This window comes from Apodemus sylvaticus, chromosome 21, assembly GCF_947179515.1.
Source record: "Apodemus sylvaticus chromosome 21, mApoSyl1.1, whole genome shotgun sequence".
Classification (NCBI taxonomy): domain Eukaryota; kingdom Metazoa; phylum Chordata; class Mammalia; order Rodentia; family Muridae; genus Apodemus; species Apodemus sylvaticus.
This window is the reverse complement of record NC_067492.1, coordinates 5,917,030-5,938,421: the sequence shown is the minus strand read 5'-3', so window position 1 is coordinate 5,938,421 and position 21,392 is coordinate 5,917,030. Positions and strand designations below refer to the sequence as shown.

The 21,392-nt window shown below is 53.0% G+C and overlaps 1 protein-coding gene across 2 annotated transcripts; it reads left to right on the top strand.

Moving 5' to 3' along the window:
* Positions 1–364: 364 nt before the first annotated feature.
* On the top strand, positions 365–21,004 carry Gas8 (growth arrest specific 8). 2 transcript variants are annotated; one of them, XM_052167004.1, is made up of 11 exons: positions 365–456; positions 2,516–2,602; positions 6,529–6,726; positions 7,519–7,725; positions 9,126–9,180; positions 9,850–10,055; positions 12,676–12,843; positions 13,205–13,291; positions 15,778–15,987; positions 18,156–18,221; positions 20,749–21,004. In XM_052167004.1, the coding sequence occupies exons 1-11, from the start codon at positions 454–456 to the stop codon at positions 20,896–20,898; spliced, it is 1,437 nt and encodes a 478-aa protein (XP_052022964.1). In that variant the 5' UTR covers positions 365–453; the 3' UTR covers positions 20,899–21,004. The 2 variants fall into 2 exon arrangements, with proteins under 2 accessions (XP_052022964.1, XP_052022965.1); XM_052167005.1 differs by lacking the exons at positions 365–456; positions 2,516–2,602; positions 6,529–6,726; positions 7,519–7,725 and adding an exon at positions 7,789–7,794.
* The last annotated feature ends 388 nt before the right edge of the window (positions 21,005–21,392 follow it).

Sequence of the window (21,392 nt, the reverse complement as noted above, 5' to 3'; positions counted from 1 at the left end):
GCAGCATGTGGAAGGAATTTTCACAGGCAGGGCAAGGTGGACAAGCCGCAGGGGCGGGCTCTTAGTTCACATTTGAATCCAATTTGGGAACTGGGCTTGGGTGGCAGATTAAATCATTCAGACTCTCTTCATCCATTCCTCCCCGGCGCCTGCCACGTAGACTCTGGAGAACCCGAGGAACCACAGACGCCTCTTCTGTGGCTCAAGTCAAGAGAGGAGAGCAGCAATGCACTGAGGGCAACACTAGCTCTTCTGGTGCGTTGTTAGGGACGCACTCCCGGTTGCTCAGGTCCCTTAGGAAGGGCGGGGGAGGGGAGAGGAGGAGACTTGGATGATAGTCTCGCGAGGATTTGAGAACCGGCGCGGGATCTAGTCGGAGTTGCCAGGAGACCGCGCAGCCTCCTCTGACCACCGCACAGCCCGGAGTAGTGGAGGTGCAGGCCTGCTGGCACCATGGTGAGTCGGGCCGGTGCTCTGGGGATCCGGTGCACAGAGAACCTGGGGGACCCTGGCGCAGAAGTGCGGATAGGGTCGGGTCCCCGGGCCTGGGAGGCCCGGGCGAGCGGCCTGCAGTTTTGGATTGCTAGAATTGAGATCTGGGCGCTTGCTTCAGTGTGGTCCCGGTTGGAGAGGCCAGGATGCCGGGTCCAGTGTTCGGTTCTCTGGGATGGCCATCGAACTGGCCAGACGGAGAGCCTGGTGTGCAAGGTGTCCAGAAGTCAGCAGCTGAGGCCGTCAGGTCCTTAGGACCACTGCAAAGGAGCTTGGGGGCGCTTAAGGGTCCACAGGGCGCAGAGTCCGGCCCAGGAGAAATCCTCAGAACGCTGAGGTGGAAAACCTAGCGCATACCACGTGGCTGGAGGTCTCTACCAAAGGCCGGTGTCATGGAGTGACCAGGGGTACACACCTTGTGTACCTCGGGCTCCAGAGAAGAACAAGGCAGAAGCTCCCTGTCTCCTTTATTTTCCTCACATAATGCCCCGCCCCCAAGTATAGACGTTGTCAATAATGCACTTTCTTGGCCCTTGTGCCAGGGCATGCATGGGTCATTAGGTGGTGGGGTGGCATCTCCCCGTGGGAGCTCCTTCCTGGAAACATGGCCAGTATTAACTGCCTTTGAATCCTCCGTCCAAGCCTGTATGGCCTGGTCAGAGCAGCTAAAATAAAGCAGGACCTATAGCAGTTTCTGCTGGGGACATGTACGGACAGACACAGAGTGTGCCGTGTGCTCGCTCCTGAGTTCCCTGAGGAACGAATTGGCAGAACCGATTCCGGCCAGTGCTATGAGGTCGCTCCAAAAGGCGGATTCTTGGGACTTACTAATGAGGTTCCCCTGTGTCTCTGTGTTGGTTATGAAGCGCGGTCGCCAACTACTTCAGGAGGGCGTGTGTTCCAACTTTTTTAGCACAGATAAGTTTTTCTTTTAGGTTTCCACACTACCCCCTCAAATGCTTCCTTTCCCCACATTTCTTCTCTCAACATCCCTTTCCTCCCCCAAATACCTACCTACCTTTCTTTCTTTCTTTCTTTCTTTCTTTCTTTCTTTCTTTCTTTCTTTCTTTCTTTCTTTCTCTCTCTCTTTCTCTCTCTCTTTCTCTCTCTCTCTCCCCTTCCTTCCTTTTTCTTTTCTTTTTTCCTTTCTTTTTTCTCTTCTCTTCTCTTCTCTTTTCTTTCTTTTTACAAACTTACTGTGGCCTATCCAGGCTGGCCTCGAACTCAGAAATCTGCCTACCTCTGCCTCCCAAGTGCTGGGATTAAAGGTGTGCGCCACCACTGCCTGGCTCTTCTTCTTTTATTATTTTTTTTAATTTAAGATTTGATTTGTTTTATTTATATGAATACACGGTCTATTAGACACACCAGAAAAGGGCATCAGGTCCCATTACAGATGGTTGTGAGCCACCATGTGGTTGCTGGGAATTGAACTAAGGACCTCTGGAAGAGCAGTCAGTGCTCTTTTTTCCAGACAGGGTTTCTCTGTATAGCCCTGGAACTCGATTACAGGTGTGTGCCACCACCGCCTGGCGGTCAGTGCTCTTTTTAATGGCTGAGCCTTCTCTCCAAATACATTTTTTGTTGTTGTTTTTTGTTTTTCAAGACAGGGTTTCTCTGTGTAGCCCTCCCTGGCTGCCCTTGAACTCAGAAATCCGCCTGCCAAATAAATGTTTTTAACCCTAACAAAGAAATCCTTGTCCTACATCCAGGAGTGAATGAGTTTGAGTGTTTTCTTTCTCCTTCCCTTCTGAAAAGAGGAAGATTTCCCCCTTTGTGCTTCTCCAAATGTGTTAATGAGTCTGTCTGTCTGTCTGTCTGTCTGTCTCTCTCTCTCTCTTTCTCACTCTGAGGGGAATCAGTATATTGATTGATACCCTGTAGGTAAATGTTCCAGTCAGGACTGTGGAATTCTAAGCAGGTGTCCCTTCCCATATGCCCATGCAAGCGGAGTCAGTCAAAGAGGCGCGCCCTGAGGTAGAGCTGACCTGTGCTTAGTCAATCCTCTCTTCTTCACACAAAGGCACCCAAAAAGAAAGGGAAGAAGGGGAAGGCCAAGGGGACCGCGATTGTCGATGGCGTTGCACCGGAGGACATGACCAAGGAGCAGGTGAGCACAGCCCCCCCACCCCCCAGCCTGGTCCCGGGGCGGGGCGGGGCGGGGCAGGCACCTCTGCAGATGTGCTGGGGAAACTCCTATCACTGCTCTGTGCAGTCTGTGCAGACATAACGTGCCTGTCCTGTGTCGTAGTTTCCACCACGTCACATGCCATGATGTATTTTTAAATGCACTGTGTGAGGAAACTTTATAATATGAACTTGGAAGGCGTCCCTAACCCCTTGAACATAATAGGCATTTTTAAACTTTCTGTGTTTTATTTCATTCTTGTCTCTTTATATACCCAGTGGTCACAGAGCTGATTCGTAAGTGATAATACATATATGTTGTTCCTTGTCTGCCAGTAAACATTATATCAAAAGGGAAGATTTTAGCCAAGTGTGGTGGTGCATGTCTTGTGAGGCAGAGGCAGAGGCAGGTAGATCTCCGTGAGTTCAAGGCCAGCCTGATCTACATAGTGAGTTCCAAGTCAGCCAAAGATACATGAAAAGGCACCGTTTCAAAAAACCAAAAAAAAAAAAAAAGGAGAAAGAAGGAGAAAGTTTAAAGAGGAATACGATTTTCTTGAAATTGCATCATCTCAGTCTGATTAATCATCCACAGTTTTCAAAATTACTGTTATGCCTTTCACTTATTATCTGGACAGCTTGTGTCAGTTGGTTCTCTTCTCCACTGTAGGGGCTGAGATTGAACTCAGGTTTTCAGGCTTGGCCACAGACCCCTTTACCCGCTGAACCATTGTGTTAGCCCCTTGCCGTTTTTTTTATTTCTGACAAAACTTCTGATAAGGAGTAGCCCTGTCGGGTCTGCCTCTGTCTGATTGCCCGTGCTTAGCTCGGGAGGAGGTTTTCTTCTTTGACTTTATCTTTTTGTTAAGACCGGTGCTGCACCACTGAGCTGCACCCCTCGTTCTGGAGTGATGTCTTTACTATATGTTTTGGTTGTGTTGAGGATTGGACTCGAGGAGGTAATGTCCTTATACAGATGATCTTAAGCCACGTCTGTACACTGATGTCAAAGGTAACGAATACCAAAACTACAGCATGTGCCAGCATGGCCGGTCTCCCAGGGTCTGTGTCGGTGGCAGTTGCTGTGGTGGTTTGAATGCTTGGCCCCTGGGAAGTGGCCCTGTTAGGAGGTGTGGCCTTGTCAGAGGAAGTGTGTCGCTGTGGGGGTGGGCTTTGAGGTCCTATGCTCAGGCTCCCCACAGTGCAGATGACCCAGCCCCTTTCTGGCTGCCTTCAGATCGGGATGTAGAACTCTCGGCTGCTCCTGCACCATGTCTGCCCAGACACTGCCTTGCTTCCCACCATGATGATAATGGACTGACCCTCTGAACCTGTAAGCCGACCCCAATTAAATGTTTGTCTTTGTAAGAGTTGTCATAGTCATGGTGTCTGTTCACAGCAGTAAAACCTTAACTGCGACAGATGGCTTGCGGAGTTCTGACACGGGGCTGGAGGATCATATTCAGTTGTGTTAGTTAAGACTCGCTCTTGTAATAGCTGAAGATAATATGAAGTGGGTCAGGAGACTCTAAGCTGAAACTGGAGATGGGCAGCGGTCTCAGTGTTGGTGATTTCAAAGGCATAAATCCAAAATCTAGAAGCAAAATCTCTCTTTAACACCCAGGCAAGGCCAGTTGGTGCCTGAGTCCTGCCGACGTGTGGTGTCTTCTGTCGACACGCAGAGCCTAACTCCGAATGACCTGTTATGTACATTATGACTGTACAGTGCTGGCCAGTCTGGAGAGAAACGATTTGCTACGTATGAGACAGTGAGCTGCCCCCCCACCCCTCTGGATCCAGACAAGGCTTTCACATAAATGGCTGTGGAGACCAAATAACCTCCTCAACCACCATAAAGCACTCCACCTGCTCTCAGCCACTCAAGGCCTCCTGGGAACTTGCCTGCTGCTCTCTTGCAGACTGTGTTAATACATTTCCTCCGTTTATCTTTGAATTCTGGGTAATCTCTTTCATCGCCTGTAGCTCCGGTCTTCTCCATGCCGCTTTACGAAGCTGTATTTTGATTTAAAATGTATGTTTGTAGGAACTGGAGAGTGGCTGTGTGGGTTTAGAGCATTGCTGCTCTGGGTAGGACTCAGGTTTGGGTCCCAGCACCCACACCATCTGTAGCTCACAACCGTCTGTAGCTGTCTTCCCAGGAGATCTGATGCCCTCCCCGGCCTCCACAGGCTCCAAGCACACACACGATGCACGGACATACATGCAGAGTATATGTTTTTACAGATTTGTTTTTATTTTTGTGTGTGCGCGTGTGTATCTGCGTGTGTGTGTGTGTGTGTGTGTGTGTGTGTGTTTTGCCTGTATGTTTGTATGCGCACCTTGTGTACCATGTGTGTTCCGTGCCCAAGGAGGTGGAGAAGATGGCTTCGGATCTTCTGGGACTGGATTTGCAGATGGTTGTTGTTAGCCACCATTTGGATCCTGGGAACTGATCTTTTTCCTCTGCTAGAGCGGCAAATGCTTTTAACCACTGAGCCATCTCTCTCCTGAGACAGGGTTTCCCTGTGTACTCCCGGCCATCCGGGAACTCACTCTGTAGACCAGGCTGGCTGCTTTATTGTGTACAGGAAAACCATTAGCAGTTATTAATGGAGATGAATCGGGGGTCCAGTTTGTGTTCTGACCAGGACAGATGGAGATAGAGTGAGTTCCAGGCTCGCCCGACACGCTGTTTCTGTCCTGTTTGTCTCACGCATTTGGAGACTGAACCTTTGTGTCTTAGTCCTAAAGACAAACTCTGATACCATATGAGCCAAACAGAGCAGGAGTTCTGTTTGTAACTCTTGGAGTGACACTAAAGGCCTTCGGTGTGAAGAGACTTGCCAGGACTGTCAATGTGCATGTCATGAAGTCTGACATGCATGTTCCCTCACAGGCGGCTAGCAGCTGCCCAGCATCCTTCCTCAGAGCTGCCTGCTGCCTGCTGTCTTACTCATTCTCTGTATAGAATGGAGTGTTTGTCTGTCTGTCTTTGTCTCTCTCTCCCCAAGGCTTCTCTGCACAGCCCTGACTGTCCTGGACTCATCTTGTAGACTAGGCTGGCCTTGAACTCACAGAGATCTGCCTGCCTCTACCTCCTGAATGGTGGGATGAAGGCGTGCACCACTACTGCCTGGTGGAATGTAGTCTTGAGAGAGAAAATCCAGTAACTGTCCTGTGGCCCTGCCTAAAGATAACTAATTCTCAAGGGAAGCCATGCTCGAGAAAGCTGGAGGCTGCCCTACTTTTCCTTTAACCTATTTGCAGATTTATAATTGGCTCTGGACCAAAGTCTGTTGGGTGCAAAGAGCCTGCTAGTTTTGGGTGATTTTTGTGGAGACATTTATGTGCTTCTGTGTTAATTTTTATAATCTTACAGTTCAGTTGATATGTTCTGATTTTCAACCATTGTGCTGTTTAAAATAGCTGTAGATCATTGTGTTTGTGAAATTTCTTAAAAGAATCCAGGAGTGCTGGACAGAGCATTGTTTTATAATTATTGGTGAGATTTGAGAGACTTTTACTGTCCCTGGGGCCTTCCTGTCTTGTATTGTAACTTGAGTAAGATGGCCCCTCCCCTTTCTTCCCTGCCCCTCCCCTTTCTTCCCTGACCCCACTCCTTTCTTTCCTTTCTTCCCTGCCCCTCCCCCTTTCTCCCCTGGCCCCTCCCCTTTCTTCCCTGGCCCTTCTCCTCTCTTCCCTGGCCCCTCCCCTCTCTTCCCTGGCCCCTCCCCTTTCTTCCCTGGCCCCGCCCCTTTCTTCTCTGCCCCTCCCCTTTCTTCCCTGGCCCCCCCTTCTTCCCTGGCCCCTCCCCTTTCTTCTCTGCTTCCCCTGGGGCTGCACCCAGTGGTGGGTGTGGTGGTGGGTGGGCTCCTGCCGCATCCCTCACTGGTGCCCGTGCTTGTTCAGGTGGAGGAACATGTCGCCCGCATCCGGGAGGAGCTGGACCGGGAGCGAGAGGAGCGCAACTACTTCCAGCTGGAGCGCGACAAGATCCACACCTTCTGGGAGATCACACGGAGGCAGCTGGAGGAGAAGAAGGCTGAGCTGCGCAACAAAGACCGTGAGATGGAGGAGGCCGAGGAGAGGCACCAGGTGGAGATCAAGGTGAGTGGGGCCGTCCGTCCGTGCCCTCTGTGCCCGCTGGAGGAACAGGGCTGGGTCGCCGTGTTTCCTGCTTTTCTGTGTGGGCATACTCCTTTGCACTGCGAACCAGAGGCGATTTTGCTAAGAGAGCAAGGAAGGTGGCCAAGGCGATGTGGCTGTGTCGTTTGTCACCCCACTGGTCGCCAGCATCGACTCTGCTGGGGATCACGTGCGCCCACCTGAGGCAGTGTGCTCTGCCGAGGGGGCCGCCTGCCCTGATGAAGGACTGTCATGGGGCCTCCGTGCCGGGGTGCCAAGGGCAGCTGTGAATTCAGCCAAACAAAATGGGAAAAGTCCTTAAAACAGAGCTGGCATTGCCACGCCTGTTGTTATCCCAGGACTCTGGAGGTGGGTGCAAGAGAATCAGAAGTTCAAGGCCCGCGTCAGTGATGCACACAGTTTTAGACCAACCTGGTCTGCAGGAGACCCTGTGTCACAACAAACAGAAACCAAAGTTTTAATTTTTCTTCATTTTATTTATTTATTTATTTATTTTTGAGACAGGGTTCATTTATTTTTTTATAACTTATGACCAGTCACAGTATCAGCTGTGCTCCCCTGTAGAACCATCCAGCAGTCTCTGAAGGTGACAAAGGAAAGCAGTTTCACCCTGCTGGGAGTAGGCGAGGCCCCACGGTCCTGAGCATCAGTTGAGGCCAGACGGGCTGACTCCGGTGATGCCTCGTTGTCCTTGTGAGCTGGGCACACACCGGCGCTTCAGGTGGGCGTGCGGCACCCCTCCCCACTCTGTAGGTGTACAAGCAGAAGGTGAAGCACCTGTTGTACGAGCACCAGAACAACCTGGCCGAGGTGAAGGCCGAGGGCACCGTGGTCATGAAGCTGGCGCAGAAGGAGCACCGCACTCAGGAGGGCGCTCTGCGCAAGGACATGCGGGTGCTGAAAGTGGAGCTCAAGGAGCAGGAGCTGGCCAACGAGGTGGTGATCAAGAACCTGCGCCTGGTAGGTGCGCGTGCGCGGCCGACGGCGTGGGCGTGGCTCCCGTGGCTATGGCGCGGTAACCTGCGCCTGGTAGGTGCGTGGCCTGCCAGCGTGGTTCCCGTGGGAAGGGAGCCCAGCATCTGAGCTGGCTCCACAACAATTAGGAACTTAGGATTTGGGAGGGAAAAACGATCAGAGGTTTTTAACAAATAAATTGGCAAAAGTTTATCCAAATTTGTAGTATGTAGAGGCAGGAGAGACGGCTCAGCAGTTAAGAGCAATGACTGCTTTGGTAGAGAGCCTGGGTTCAGTTACACACACACACACACACACACACACACACACACACACGGCGGCTCACAAGCATCCATTACTCCAGTTCCAGGAGATCCTACAGCTGCTTCTGGCCTCTCTGAGCACCAGACACACGTGTAGTGTACAGACATACCTGCCGACAAAACACCCAAAAACTGAAACACATACAATATTAAGATTTGAATTGGAGAGATGGCTCAGTGATCAGATAACACAGATGAACTCAGTTAGGAGTTGGCTTTTACAGAAGACCCAGGTTCAGTTTCCATCACCCATCTGGTGGACTGCAACTGTCTGTGACAGTTCTAAGGGATCCGATGCCCTCTTCTGCCTTCCACATGCACCAGGCATGCAGATTGTACACAGACGTATATGCAGATATAATACACACATAAAATAATTGAAAAACCTTACACAAATTTTAACGTGGGATGGACGTGGTAGGTATGCCTTTAGTCCTGACACTGGGGAGATAGCTGCAGGTGCATCTGAGTTCAAAGCTAGCCCAGTCTGTGGAATGAGTTCCAGGACAAATAAATTTATACAAGGGTGCACGCTTTTAATCCCAGCACTTGGGAGGTAGAGGCAGGAGGATTTCTGAGTTCGAGAGGAGCCTGGACTACAGAGTGAGTTCCAGGGCAGCCAGGGTTACACCCTGTCTTGAAAAACAACACAAAACAAAACAAAAATGTATGCAGGGGAGCCTTGTCTTAAAAAAAAACAAAACCCAATATAATAATAGTTATCATTATTTCTGAACACTGCTGTAAGCAGCGGTGAGAGAGGCTGACAGGAGCTTTGGAGGGCTTCTGGAGGGAGCCTGTGCCTCGTGTAGATGTGGCTGCTGCTCTCCGGCTCTGGGAAGGCTAGATGAGGGACCAACCCCTGAGCAGCACCTCGTCTGCTGCTGTCTCACGTTCAGAGTCTTTGCGGAGGGAAGTGCGTTGTGTGCGAAGTGTGGAGGTCTGAGGGCTGTGTTGTTCTGGGCGTGCTTTATGACGTAGAGGTGAGGGGAGTCTAGGGAGCAGCAGCAGCACAGGGTCAGCCCAGGGAGGGTAGGCCTGGCTGGCTGGCTGCCGAGTAACACCCCCTTCTCATTTGTGCAGAGACAAGCGGAGGAGATCACCAAGATGCGAAATGACTTTGAAAGGCAAGTTCGAGGTCAGTTTCGCAGACACACACGGTGTAGGATGGTGTCAGGGAACCCTCCCACTGCTGCTTGGTAGGTAAACTGAGGCACATAAGTCATGTTAAAGAAGCTTATGCGTTAGTACGTGTGCGCGCACGCATGCACACACACACACACACACAGAGAGAGACAGAGAGACACAGAGACACAGACAGACAGACAGACAGGCAGAGCAGGGAGAAGGAGATAGACTATTTCAGAAGCCAGCAGAGTGATTCAGAGTTCCTGTGTGACTGGGGAGCTGCGGTTTACAGCGAGTGGCGCTTTCCTTGGTCTCCTTAGCTCCTGGACTGAGAAGCCTTCCCTTCGCTGTCAGTACACTGGTTTGCTGACTGGGACCTCTAGCGTCTGGCTGGCTGGAGGTCACGTAGGCCATGGGTAGTGTGCCCTGGGATTCGTGAGGGACACCACTGCAGACACTGGGTATCACAGGCAGGGGAAAGGTTTCAGTGACCCATGCGCTGAATATGTCACTTGCAGGAAAGGCTCCACCAACGCCGGCTGGCTGCTGGCAGAGTTGCCGGTGCAGCCTCTGTCTGGCCCCGGCGGGTACTCTTGGGCACTGCTTCTCGGTTCCATCTTCGTTTGTGGCTTGAGGTCACCTGTTGGTCTGAGCTGCTGTGTGTGCTGCTGCCTTTCAGAAATCGAGGCCAAGTATGACAAGAAGATGAAGATGCTCAGAGACGAGCTTGACCTGCGGAGAAAGACGGAGATCCACGAGGTGGAGGAGAGGAAGAATGGCCAGATCAATACGCTGATGCAGCGCCACGAGGAGGCCTTCACCGACATCAAGAACTACTACAACGACATCACGCTCAACAACCTGGCCCTCATCAACTCCCTCAAGGTACCGACGTGCTCTGGCCCGTGGGGTGCAGACCCGCCTTCCTTTGCACCCGCCACATCTAGCACTCCTTACCGTCATAACATGTGTCCCTCCGTTACTCTCAGATATAATCCGTAAGTAAGGTAAGCTACCCGCAGTTTAGCGGGCAGTCTTCTGGACGTCTGCCTAACTGAGCTGCAGTGGAAGGAATGACGTCAGAGGCGCTCTGACATGCAGGCAGGGCTGAGGTAGGCAGTGTGTGTTGACTGAAGTGGCTACATTGGCAGTCGACAGGATGGGGTCAGGAGTTCCTCCCACCAGTCACTGCTCGGAAACTCGGGACATTAAGCTGACACTGGCGGGATTTCCACAGTAGAGCATTGCCCCTGGTCTAAACAGACGCAGCCCCTCGGTCTGTGTGCACGTTGCATTCTTACATAATTCAGAATAGATGAAGGCTGCAAAAGTATTGCCTTTATGGAAAATAAGACAAGGTTCTCGGCCTGCCCATGGCTGCGTGGCTTTTCGACGCAGGGCACTTCACTGGGTAGTCCTGGCTGTCCTGGAACTCACTCACTGTGTAGACCAAGCTAACCTCGAACGCACTGAGGCCCACCTCGCTCTGCCTCTGCCCCCACCCCTGGCGGCAGAGGTTAAAGGTGTGTGCTCCCGTGCCCACCTTAGCTCTGTTCCTAGCTAAGGGCATTCGTAGCTGGATATGGTGGCACCAACCTATACTCCCGGTGCTTACAAGGTGGAGGCAGGAGGAGAGCAAGATCAAAGCCGGCCTAGGCTGGTTCGGGAGCCATTGTCTCAAGAAAACCAAATCAAACCAAAACAAAAACCAACCAAACAGTAGCAGCAAGATGACTCAGTAGGTAGAGGTGCTTGCCGTGCAAGCCTGATAATCTGAGCTGGGCCCTAGAACCTGTGGTGACAGGCGAGAACCAGCTCCTGACAGTCGTCCTCTGCATGTGTGCTGTGGCTGGCACCCACACACATCACATACTAATAATAAGTCACATGAACATGAGTGTCCCGAGATGACCCTAGGTGTGGCACGAGTGTCCGAGATGAACCCCTGTGTGTGGCACGAGTGTCCCTAGATGAACCCCTGTGTGTGACACAAGTGTCCGAGATGAACCCCTGTGTGTGACACGAGTATTCTGAGGTGAACCCCTGTGTGTGGCATGAGTGTCCTGAGGTGAACCCCTGTGTGTGGCCCGAGTATCCCTAGATGAACCCCTGTGTGTGGCACGAGTGTCCCAAGGTGAACCCCTGTGTGTGGCACGAGTGTCCTGAGGTGAACCCCTGTGTGTGACACAAGTGTCCCGAGGTGAACCCCTGTGTGTGGCACGAGTGTCCTGAGGTGAACCCCTGTGTGTGGCCCGAGTATCCCTAGATGAACCCCTGTGTGTGACAGAGTGTCCCAAGGTGAACCCCTGTGTGTGACACGAGTGCCCTGAGGTGAACCCGTGTGTGACACGAGTGTCCCAAGGTGAACCCCTGTGTGTGGCACGAGTGCCCTGAGGTGAACCCCTGTGTGTGACACAAGTGTCCCGAGGTGAACCCCTGTGTGTGGCACGAGTGTCCTGAGGTGAACCCCTGTGTGTGGCATGAGTGTCCCAAGGTGAACCCCTGTGTGTGGCACGAGTGCCCCGAGGTGAACCCCTGTGTGTGACACAAGTGTCTGAGATGACCCTGTGTGTGGCACAAGTGCCCTGAGGTGAACCCCTGTGTGTGGCACGAGTGTCCTGAGGTGAACCCCTGTGTGTGGCACGAGTATCCCGAGGTGAACCCCTGTGTGTGGCACGAGTGCCCTGAGGTGAACCCCTGTGTGTGACACAAGTGTCCGAGATGAACCCCTGTATGTGACACGAGTATTCTGAGGTGAACCCCTGTGTGTGGCACGAGTGTCCGAGATGAACCCCTGTGTGTGACACGAGTATTCTGAGGTGAACCCCTGTGTGTGGCACGAGTGTCCTGAGGTGAACCCCTGTGTGTGGCCCGAGTATCCCTAGATGAACCCCTGTGTGTGGCACGAGTGTCCCAAGGTGAACCCCTGTGTGTGGCACGAGTGTCCTGAGGTGAACCCCTGTGTGTAACATGAGTGTCCTGAGATGAACCCCTGTGTGTGACACGAGTATTCTGAGGTGAACCCCTGTGTGTGGCACGAGTGTCCTGAGGTGAACCCCTGTGTGTGGCACGAGTGTCCTGAGGTGAACCCCTGTGTGTAACATGAGTGTCCTGAGATGAACCCCTGTGTGTGGCACGAGTGTCCTGAGGTGAACCCCTGTGTGTAACATGAGTGTCCTGAGATGAACCCCTGTGTGTGGCATGAGTGTCCTGAGGTGAACCCCTGTGTGTGGCACGAGTATCCCTAGATGAACCCCTGTGTGTGGCACGAGTGTCCCGAGGTGAACCCCTGTGTGTGGCACGAGTGTCCCAAGGTGAACCCCTGTGTGTGGCACGAGTGTCCTGAGGTGAACCCCTGTGTGTGACATGAGTGTCCCTAGATGAACCCCTGTGTGTGGCATGAGTGTCCGAGATGAACCCCGGTGTGTGACACGAGTGTCCTGAGGTGAACCCCTGTGTGTGGCACGAGTGTCCGAGATGAACCCCGGTGTGTGTCTGCTCACAGGAGCAGATGGAGGACATGCGGAAGAAGGAGGAGCACATGGAGAGGGAGATGGCGGAGGTGTCTCTACAGAACAGGCGGCTGGCCGACCCGCTTCAGAAAGCCAAGGACGAGATGAACGAGATGCAGAAGAGACTGGGGAACCACGAACGGGACAAGCAGATCCTGGTGGTGAGTGTCCCGCTGAATTCTTTCCCCTCGCTGAATCCCCCTCTCCCTGTGGGGCCCAGGAGGGAAGGCTTGTGAGGGCATGTCTCCTGAGGCCCCGTGGGAGCGGGACTCGCCCCTGTGCAGAGGGGGCGGCGTGGTGATGCCACCCTCTCCTCCTCAGACTCCTCTGGAGCTATAAGACTAGACCTGAGTTTTCCACACATTCCACTCATAGCTTGGGTGGGGCCCAGCTGCTAGAGTCTTCCAACCAGTTGTTCCTGGCGATTTTTTTCCTAGCCTTGCTGTCTCCAGGAGTCTGTGGTATGTGAGTGTCTGTGAGTCCTAAGTATTTCATGTCTCCTACCCTCTGACCTCTCTGCAGTGTACAAAGGCACGTTTGAAGGTGACTGAGAAGGAGCTGAAGGACCTGCAGTGGGAACATGAGGTCCTGGAGCAGAGGTTCATCAAGGTGAGCAGCTGTGGGCGCCATGGAGGTGAGCGGGTGTGGGCGCCATGGAGGTGAGCGGGTGTGGGCGCCATGGAGGTGAGCGGGTGTGGGCGCCGCGGCGGGCTCCGAGTCTGGGAGTCCCCCCCTAGCTGGGCCTGCCCTGCCTGTTGTTTGTTTGGAAATAGGATTTCACCGTCCCACGAAGCCAGGCCTTACTCCTGGAACCTGGCCTCGTGCTCTGGCCTCCTGAGCAGCTGGAGTTACAGCTGTGTGCACACAACTTTGGTTTTTGTTGTTGTTGTTGTTTTGTTTGTTTGTTTGTTTGTTTGTTTTGGATTTGGTTTTTCCGAGACAGGGTTTCTCTGTGTAGCCCTGGCTGTCCTGGAACTCACTCTGTACACCAGGCTGTCCTCGAATTCAGAAATCCACCTGCGTCTGCCTCCCAAGTGCTGGGATTACAGGCGTGTGCCACCAATGTCCACCACCACCCGGTGGTTTTTTGTTTTTTGAGGCAATTTTTTGTGGTTTCTCTGTGTAGCCCTACCTGTCTGGAATTCACTCTGTAGAACAGGCTGGCCTTGAACTCACAGAGATCCGCCCACCTCTGCTTCCTAGGTGCTGGGGTTAAAGGTGTGCAACACCTGACATGCATACAACTTTTCTGAGCCAACAGCCTGTGGTATATTCTGTGGAAGGTCCAGGCCCTGGTGAGGATTCTTTCATCTCCTTGGCAGCTGACCTGTGGGTTTGTGGGACCCTGGGTCCCCATGCTCATCTTGGTGGCCAGTTTCTTATGTGAGCTTATGGCCTGTCTGTTGTGAAGAGAACGTGGAGTAAGCCAGGCATGGGACACAGCTGTCAACCCCGCTCCGCAGTTCAGTGCCAGTGTGGGCTACGTGAAGGGAATGTCTCTAAATAGACAAATAAATACTGTACTTCGATAAAGAAATAAAACCAAAACTCCCTTTACCATGAATTCCTAGCGGCCGCTAATCTAAACATTTGGCGGGGCTCTCTCCTGTTTTCTACGCGCATGAGAGCAGTCTTACGGTTAGGGGTGACATGTGACCTTGTTTCAGCTTTTCACCCAAAGGTGACCAGCATCCAAGTAGCACACATGTGGTTCACAATCTTTCCTGCTACAGAATCCTTCCGATCTCTAACGCCATGTTCAATGGATGTCTAGTGTCAGTGCCTTGGGCCCCTAGAATGTGCTGAAAAGGCCCATCTCTGCCCCCCACCCCCGTCCTCAAATGCTGACCTCAAGAGCACAGAGAGAAGGAAGGTGGCCGTGTTGACCAGTGGGGTGTATTGGTGACCCACCCCTTGGCTCAGCCCTTAGCCTGTCTTATACAAACAGTGATGGAGCTGAACAAGTCATATCCTCTAAGTGGCTCAGAGCCCCTGAGAGTAAATCTAGATCTAACCGGATGGACTGTGTGAAAGGAGCCTGCTCTGCTCTGGGGAAGAAGAGGACAAAACCAGTGCTGGTCTGTATAGTGGATTCTCTGAAGTTGTTGAAATCCTCAGACCACGTATGCTGGTCAGAGCCCTGGTGCCCTGGGCTGCAGGCTTAGCCTTGCCAGATATTTGACACTGCCCAGGCAGGGATGGGTATCGGCAAGGCCCGAGGAAGATGGTGACTCTGCCCAGAGCCTTGGTCTTTCACAGCACATGCTGATAGGCGGGACTGGAGGAGATGGGCGGGGGTGTCTCCATGGTTGATAGGCACTTGTTTCAAACTTCATCTGGGCTTGCCGTGACTCTCGGACGGGGTGATTGGCGGTAAGGTCTCATCTGAGCCATGGCCCTCACTTGGGCAAGGCTGGCCCTGACGCCAGTGAAAGTTATCAGTGTGGATCTCCATCCATTCTCCGTTTTCTGAGAAGAACACTCAGTGTCTTGAATCGTTTTATGTCCACTTGACATAGGCTGGAGTCATCTGAGAGGAGGAAACCTCAGTTGAGAAAATGCCTCCACAAGGAGGTCAGGCTATAGATAGGCCTATAGGGCATTTTCTTAGTGATGGATGGGGGAGGGCCCAAACCACTGTGGGCGGTGCCATCCCTGGGCTGATGGCCCTCAGTGCTATAAGAAAGCAGGCTGAGGAAGCCATGAGGAGCAAGTCAGTAAGCAGCACCCTCCATGGCTTCTGCATCAGCTCCTGCTCCAGGTTCCGGCCTTGCTTGTATTCCTATCCTGACTTCCTTCAGTGATGGACTACAGTGTGGAAGTGTAAGCCAACCCCTTTCCTCCCCAGCTTGCTTTTGTGCTTTTGGTCATGGTGTTTCATCCCAGCAGCAATGCTGGTCTCCCTTCTTCCCTTCTGCTGTGTGCACAGAGGGTCTAGGGCAGGCAGTGTGGACAGCAAATGTCCTCGTGCCACAGTGCGGTCATAGTAAAAGTGGCCCTTCCACAGAGCAGCACGCTCAGGGCGGCGTGCGAAGGTTTCTCCCTGGTGAGGTGCCTCCCGCGAGGGCCCTTTAGCTCTCTTTCCTCATCCTCAGGTGCAGCAGGAGAGGGAAGAGCTCTACCGGAAGTTTACTGCCGCCATCCAGGAGGTGCAGCAGAAGACGGGCTTCAAGAACCTGCTGCTGGAGCGGAAGCTGCAGGCCCTGAATGCTGCTGTGGAGAAGAGAGAGGTGCAGTTCAATGAGGTGCTGGCCGCCTCCAACCTGGACCCCACGGCACTGACACTCGTGTCCCGCAAACTTGAGGTAGGCCCCCTTCCATCCTGTGCTACGCTACGCCTTCTCTGGTGGCGCAGACCCCGAGTTGGTCAGGGTCTCCCATGGTTTCTGCAGCAGAGAGCGGGGCCTGGACTACACGCCCCTGTGCTGCGCAGCCGTAGCCCCCCACCTAGACAGGAGTTCACTCTGTAGACCAGGCTGGCATCCAGTTCACAGAGATCCCCCGTCCTCCGCCTTCTGAGTGCTGGCATTACCTGAGTTCCCAGTGAGTGTGGCTTAGACTGTGCCAAGCCCCAGTCACTGACTGGGACTTAGGTGACCTGGGAGTTGATAGGTCCGAGTCCTCTGTTATGTGCGTGAGACGGGATGGCTCTGCTCCGTGAAGACCCTCGGACACTGATCTAGGACGGCTGGGCCGTAGGGTCCATGGATCCTAACGTAGCCCTCGCTGCTAGGCCCTGGGAGTAGCGCCGGACTAGAGCTAAGAGCATCGCTCATTCCTGTGACAGTGCTGTGGTGGGGCAGTGCAGGTGGGGACGGGTAAGCTAGTGGAACGCCATGCACCATGGGATACCTGGGGACAGAAGGCTCTCTGTTCCCTGGAGAGTCAGGACACGGAACCGCTGCCCGAGCCCCGGCTTACCTGCTGCCTGCTCTCTCTCTGCCCCCTCCACCTCGCTTGGGGCATGGGAACAAAGGAGCAGGTGGCACAGGGTGAGGGAGTCTGGCTGACGTGAACGCCAGCCAGCCAGTGTGACTGAGGCTTTCAGACCGGTTGGTCCCCAGTAGCTCTGGGTGTCTTTCCCAGGGGCCCTGGAGACAGCTGTGGTGCTCTGGCGCCATATTCCCTGATGCTTCTGAGATGTGAACAGCTGCAGCCCCAACCGGCCCAGCAAGGGGGCCACTTCATCCCAAGGCAGACCCTGTAGGGCAGGAGGGCCACGGCTTCTCTGTGGAAGCAGAAAGGCAGTTGTGCCGCGGCTGATAGGCCGGTGGACAGGTTCCATTGTGAGATGTGTACAGCACACAGGCTAGCCGAGCTTAATGCTAGCGCTCACCACAGACGTCAGCTTTGCGCATAGACTGTTTACCTCCCTGCCTGTCTCTCTTGCTGTAGTCTGAGGTAAGCAACCTTAGGCATTGCTGGTAGCCCCGAGCTGAGCCTCCCTAGGGAGCACACGAGCTTTGTGGGTTGCAGACTGCAGGTGATTTCAAAGACCCGGCAAGGGCACAGAAGTATGTAGTGGTAGTGGGAACTGTGGGAAGTTCTGGGCGTAGAAGCTTCAGAAAAAGCCCACTTGCTGCTGGAGAGATGGCTTAGTGGTTAAGAGCACCGACTGCTCTTCCAAAGGTTGTAAGTTCAAATCCCAGCAATCACATGGTAGCTTACGACCATCTGTAATGGGATCTGATGCCGTCTTCTGGTGTGTCTAAAAGCAGGAGTGTACTCACATAAATAAAAATAAATAAATCTTAAAAAAAAAAAAAAAGAAAAAGAAAAAGCCCACTCCACCTCAGGTGGGACATGAACGGTAAAGAAACAGGTACGGCTGGTAAAGGGTGAAAAGCAGGAATGGCAGAGTTGTCAGGAGGCGGACGTGAGAGTGGCTGTACCTGATTCCGGGGATCCAAGGTAACATCCCTGTTCCGTAGCAGCGGGGCCAGAGCTCACTTAGTACTGAGCCTTTCTCAGGCTTTTAAGCATAAAAAACATGTTGTGGGCTGATATATCTCAGTTAACAAGAACAATTAGCCAGAAGCAGAGCTACAAAAGCCAGAAAGCTAAAAGCTACAAGAGAGCAGGGCGGGGCATTTAGAGGCTTTTCCAGAACTGCGGACCTTGATGTTGGCAGTGGTGCTGTCTACGTGTTCTGCAGCCTGAGTGTCACGTCCATCATGGCGTCAGTCGTGCCAAGGTCTGGGACCTGTTTCAGTATTAGGCCCTGCCAGTGGGGAGTGGTTCAGGGTGTCGTGCCTGACTTGGTAGCATCAGTTTTCAGGCCTTAGGTGGCACCAGAATCCAAGAGAGACCTTGTTGGACTTGGCAGCAGTGGGGCCCTGAGGCTGATGTCTGCTCATCACTGTGCCACTGCTATTCTTTGAGCCTCTCATATCCTTAGGGAGCCTCTAGACCAGTGTCATCCTGTCCACCTCCACTAGACGACAGTATCAGAGTCACTCTTGTCTCTCCTTAGGATGTTCTAGAATCGAAGAACACCACCATCAAGGACTTACAGTATGAGCTGGCCCGCGTCTGCAAGGTATGGCTGGTTCCCCCCTCGCAGGGCCCCAACTTCTCCCTCAGGCCCGCCTTCTCCCTCAGGCCCCACCTTCTCCCTCAGGCCCCACCTTCTTCAGGCCCCATCTTCTCCCTCAGGGCTTCTACTCCCTTGGGGCTGTGCCCTGCACCCAGCTTCTCTTTGTCAATATCACAGACACAGGGTCCCTGAGGAATCTTACTCATTTCTGGTGCAGGAGGTAGGGGTGGTGGTCCCCATGTGACTCATAGCCTTAGGGCCAGAAAGAGGCCTGTCCTGGCCATGCTCACAGGACACAGAGCCCCTGCTGCACACTGGGGCTCTGTCTCCTACGTGTTCATATGCATCTCTGGGCTTCAGGGCCTCGTCCATACGGTCATGCCATCCTGTTTGATTTTTAACCCTAGATAGAGAGGTAGACGGTGTCTGTCCCCGTGGCCCAGGCCCCGGGCTGCAGCAGCTGTCCTAGCTTTCTGGCCCACCTGGAGCCCAGGCTAGCACTTATCACACCTGTTCTCAGCTGGCGTGCTCTGAGCAAAACTAGGGCTCTCTGCTGGGTGTACAGCTCTTGGGGGGCTAGGTCTGAACCTGGGGGTTCTGGGAGCCAGAGCACAGCCTTGGACACTCAGACCCCTCCTCACTCTCCCCTTCTCTCTGTTCCAAAGCACTGTTTCTCTTCCCTGAGCCACAGTGAGGATAACCCTTTTCTTATCTGTTAGTTTGTTTGTTTTCGAGTCAGGGTTTCTCTTGTGTAGCCCTGGCATACCAGGCTAGCCTTGAACTCCACCTTGAGATCCACCTGCTTCTGCCTCCCAAGAGCTGAGATCACAGGTGTGTGCCACCACCTCCTCCTGGCCCTTTTCTCTGCTTTTGTTTGAGACTCAGGCCCACTGTGTAGCCCTAGCTGGCTCGGAACTCCGAGATCTGCCCATCTCTGCCTGTGCTGGGATTAAAGGCGTGTGCTGCAATCCCTGCTCAGGAGCCATTGGGTCGCATTTGGGCCGTTTGGGCACGCTGCCAGCACTGCTCACTCGCTCAGTTCATGACGCCTGTGAGCCTGGAGGCCAGCGTGGGCTGTGCTGCAATTGAGACCCTCTCTCAGACAGACAGACAGACAGACAGCAGATCCAAATCCTCCCAGCTCCCTGATGACGGTCTCCTGGTACAAAATGTGTATTTGGAGTTGTTGAGATCAGTGGAGTTTGGTTCTCAGCATCCACGTGGGGGAGGCTCACAGCTCCTGTTACTTCTGCGCCAGGGAATCAGACTTGATCTTCTGGCCTTTGTGGGCATCTGCGTGCCTTCCCATACATATGTGTAGTAACAATAAGGAATACTAGACATACAAGGTGTGCTAGCATGCCGCTTTAATCCCACCACTCAAGAGACAGAAGAAGGTGGATCTAGGTGAATTCTAGGTCAGCCTGGTGTAGTTCCAGGCCATCAAGGGCTACACAGGAGGGTCTGCATAAAGACGTAAAACACCCGTTGTGCAAGGTGTGTGATGTACACTTGTAATCTTAGCACTCACCTGCCTGAGATAGCAGTCTTTTCCATTAAATATTTTCTCATATAATATATTTTGATCATGTTTTTTCCTTTCCTGCAACTTCTCCCAGATCCCCCACCTCCAACCTAGCTGTATGCGCTCGCTCTCTCTCTCTCTCTCTCTCAAAAACAAAAACAAACCCACAAAAAATGAAACAGGTAAGACGCTGATAAAACAAATAAATTAATGCCAAAGCAAGACTAAATACAAGAAGTCCACAAAACTGCCGGGTGGTGGTGGCGCACGCCTATAATCCCAGCACTCTGGGAGGCAGAGGCAGGCGGATTTCTGAGTTCGAGGCCAGCCTGGTCTATAGAGTGAGTTCCAGGACAGCCAGGGCTATACAGAGAAACCTGTCTCGAAAAAACAAACAAAAAAACAAAAAGAAGTCCACAAAACCAAAGATCAAGCACTTCCTAGTCATCAGCTGCTCCTGGGCACAGGGCCAGCCCTGGAGAGTGGTACTGTCCCAGTGACACTGCACGGGGAAAACTGACTTTCCATTGAAGCAATGAGATTTTTAGGGTGAGGCCAATCTGGAGATACAGCAAGTTCTAGCTAGCCTGGACTACGTAAGTTGAACTAGCTTGGGGTATATAGTCTAGCCTAAGCTACATACAGTAAAACCAAAACAGAATTATCAAGAGAACCCCCTCAAAGGAAGTCACTTATCTTTGTGGGGCTACCAGCAGCATTTTGGGGGTCCAGCCTCCCCGCCCCCACAGACACACACATGCTGCCCCTGGAGGAGTCCCTTGGGAAGCACTTGGTAAAGGACACAGAGTCCACCAAGTGCCAGCTCTCCCCAGTCAGTCCTTACTGTGCTTATGTGAGTTACAGGATTACTCCCATCATTACGGCTCTAGACAGAACAACCTCTGGCAGATCCTCCATCAACAGAGCCTGCCTTTGCTGAGCCACAGCGTGTGGCTGTGTTCCAGGCCCAGGCGGACGCTTCGTCACACTGTTCTGTCCTTCCAGGCCCACAATGACCTGCTGCGTACTTATGAGGCCAAGTTACTGGCCTTCGGAATCCCCCTGGACAACGTGGGGTTCAAGCCCCTGGAGACAGCAGTGATCGGACAGACACTGGGACAGGGCCCTGCAGGGCTTGTGGGCGCCCCGACGTAGCCACCGTCTGCAGCCTACAGCTGGTCCGCCCCACTTCCCTGCCCCAACACAGGCAAGTTTTTGTTTTGTAGAATGAACATCAGCAATGAAAGTTTTTCTATGCTTACTTTGTATTCTCTGATTTGTGAGAGAGTTGTTTCTTTAAGGATCCTGCAGGACCTCCTTGTCACAGTCCTGTCACCTACAGCCCAGGTGACACCACAGCCTGCAGCCTCAGCAGGCTCTGCACCACCCGCTGACACAAGCAGAACCCTCCTGAGCACTCACTTGCACTTATCTGCCTAGCGCGGAGAACGAGCACAGCCGGTAAAGGGCAGCACGGACCAGCCTGTCCCCACCCCTGCTGCACGAGGATCAAACATGACTTCACATCCCGAGTCCAATCACAGAGTCACTCACAGTCTCTTCCATGATCTCACACCCAACAAATCACCCAGGGACAACACTTGTGTGTACTGACTGGTAAGAGCGAGAACGCAGGGAGGGTGCTCATG

Bases quoted from the DNA above. Each gene is read 5' to 3' on its own strand.
- Gas8 (XM_052167004.1), top strand. The intron at 7,726-9,125 runs GTAGGTGCGCGT...TCATTTGTGCAG, and splicing joins TGATCAAGAACCTGCGCCTG to AGACAAGCGGAGGAGATCAC. The intron at 13,292-15,777 runs GTGAGCAGCTGT...CCTCATCCTCAG, and splicing joins TGGAGCAGAGGTTCATCAAG to GTGCAGCAGGAGAGGGAAGA.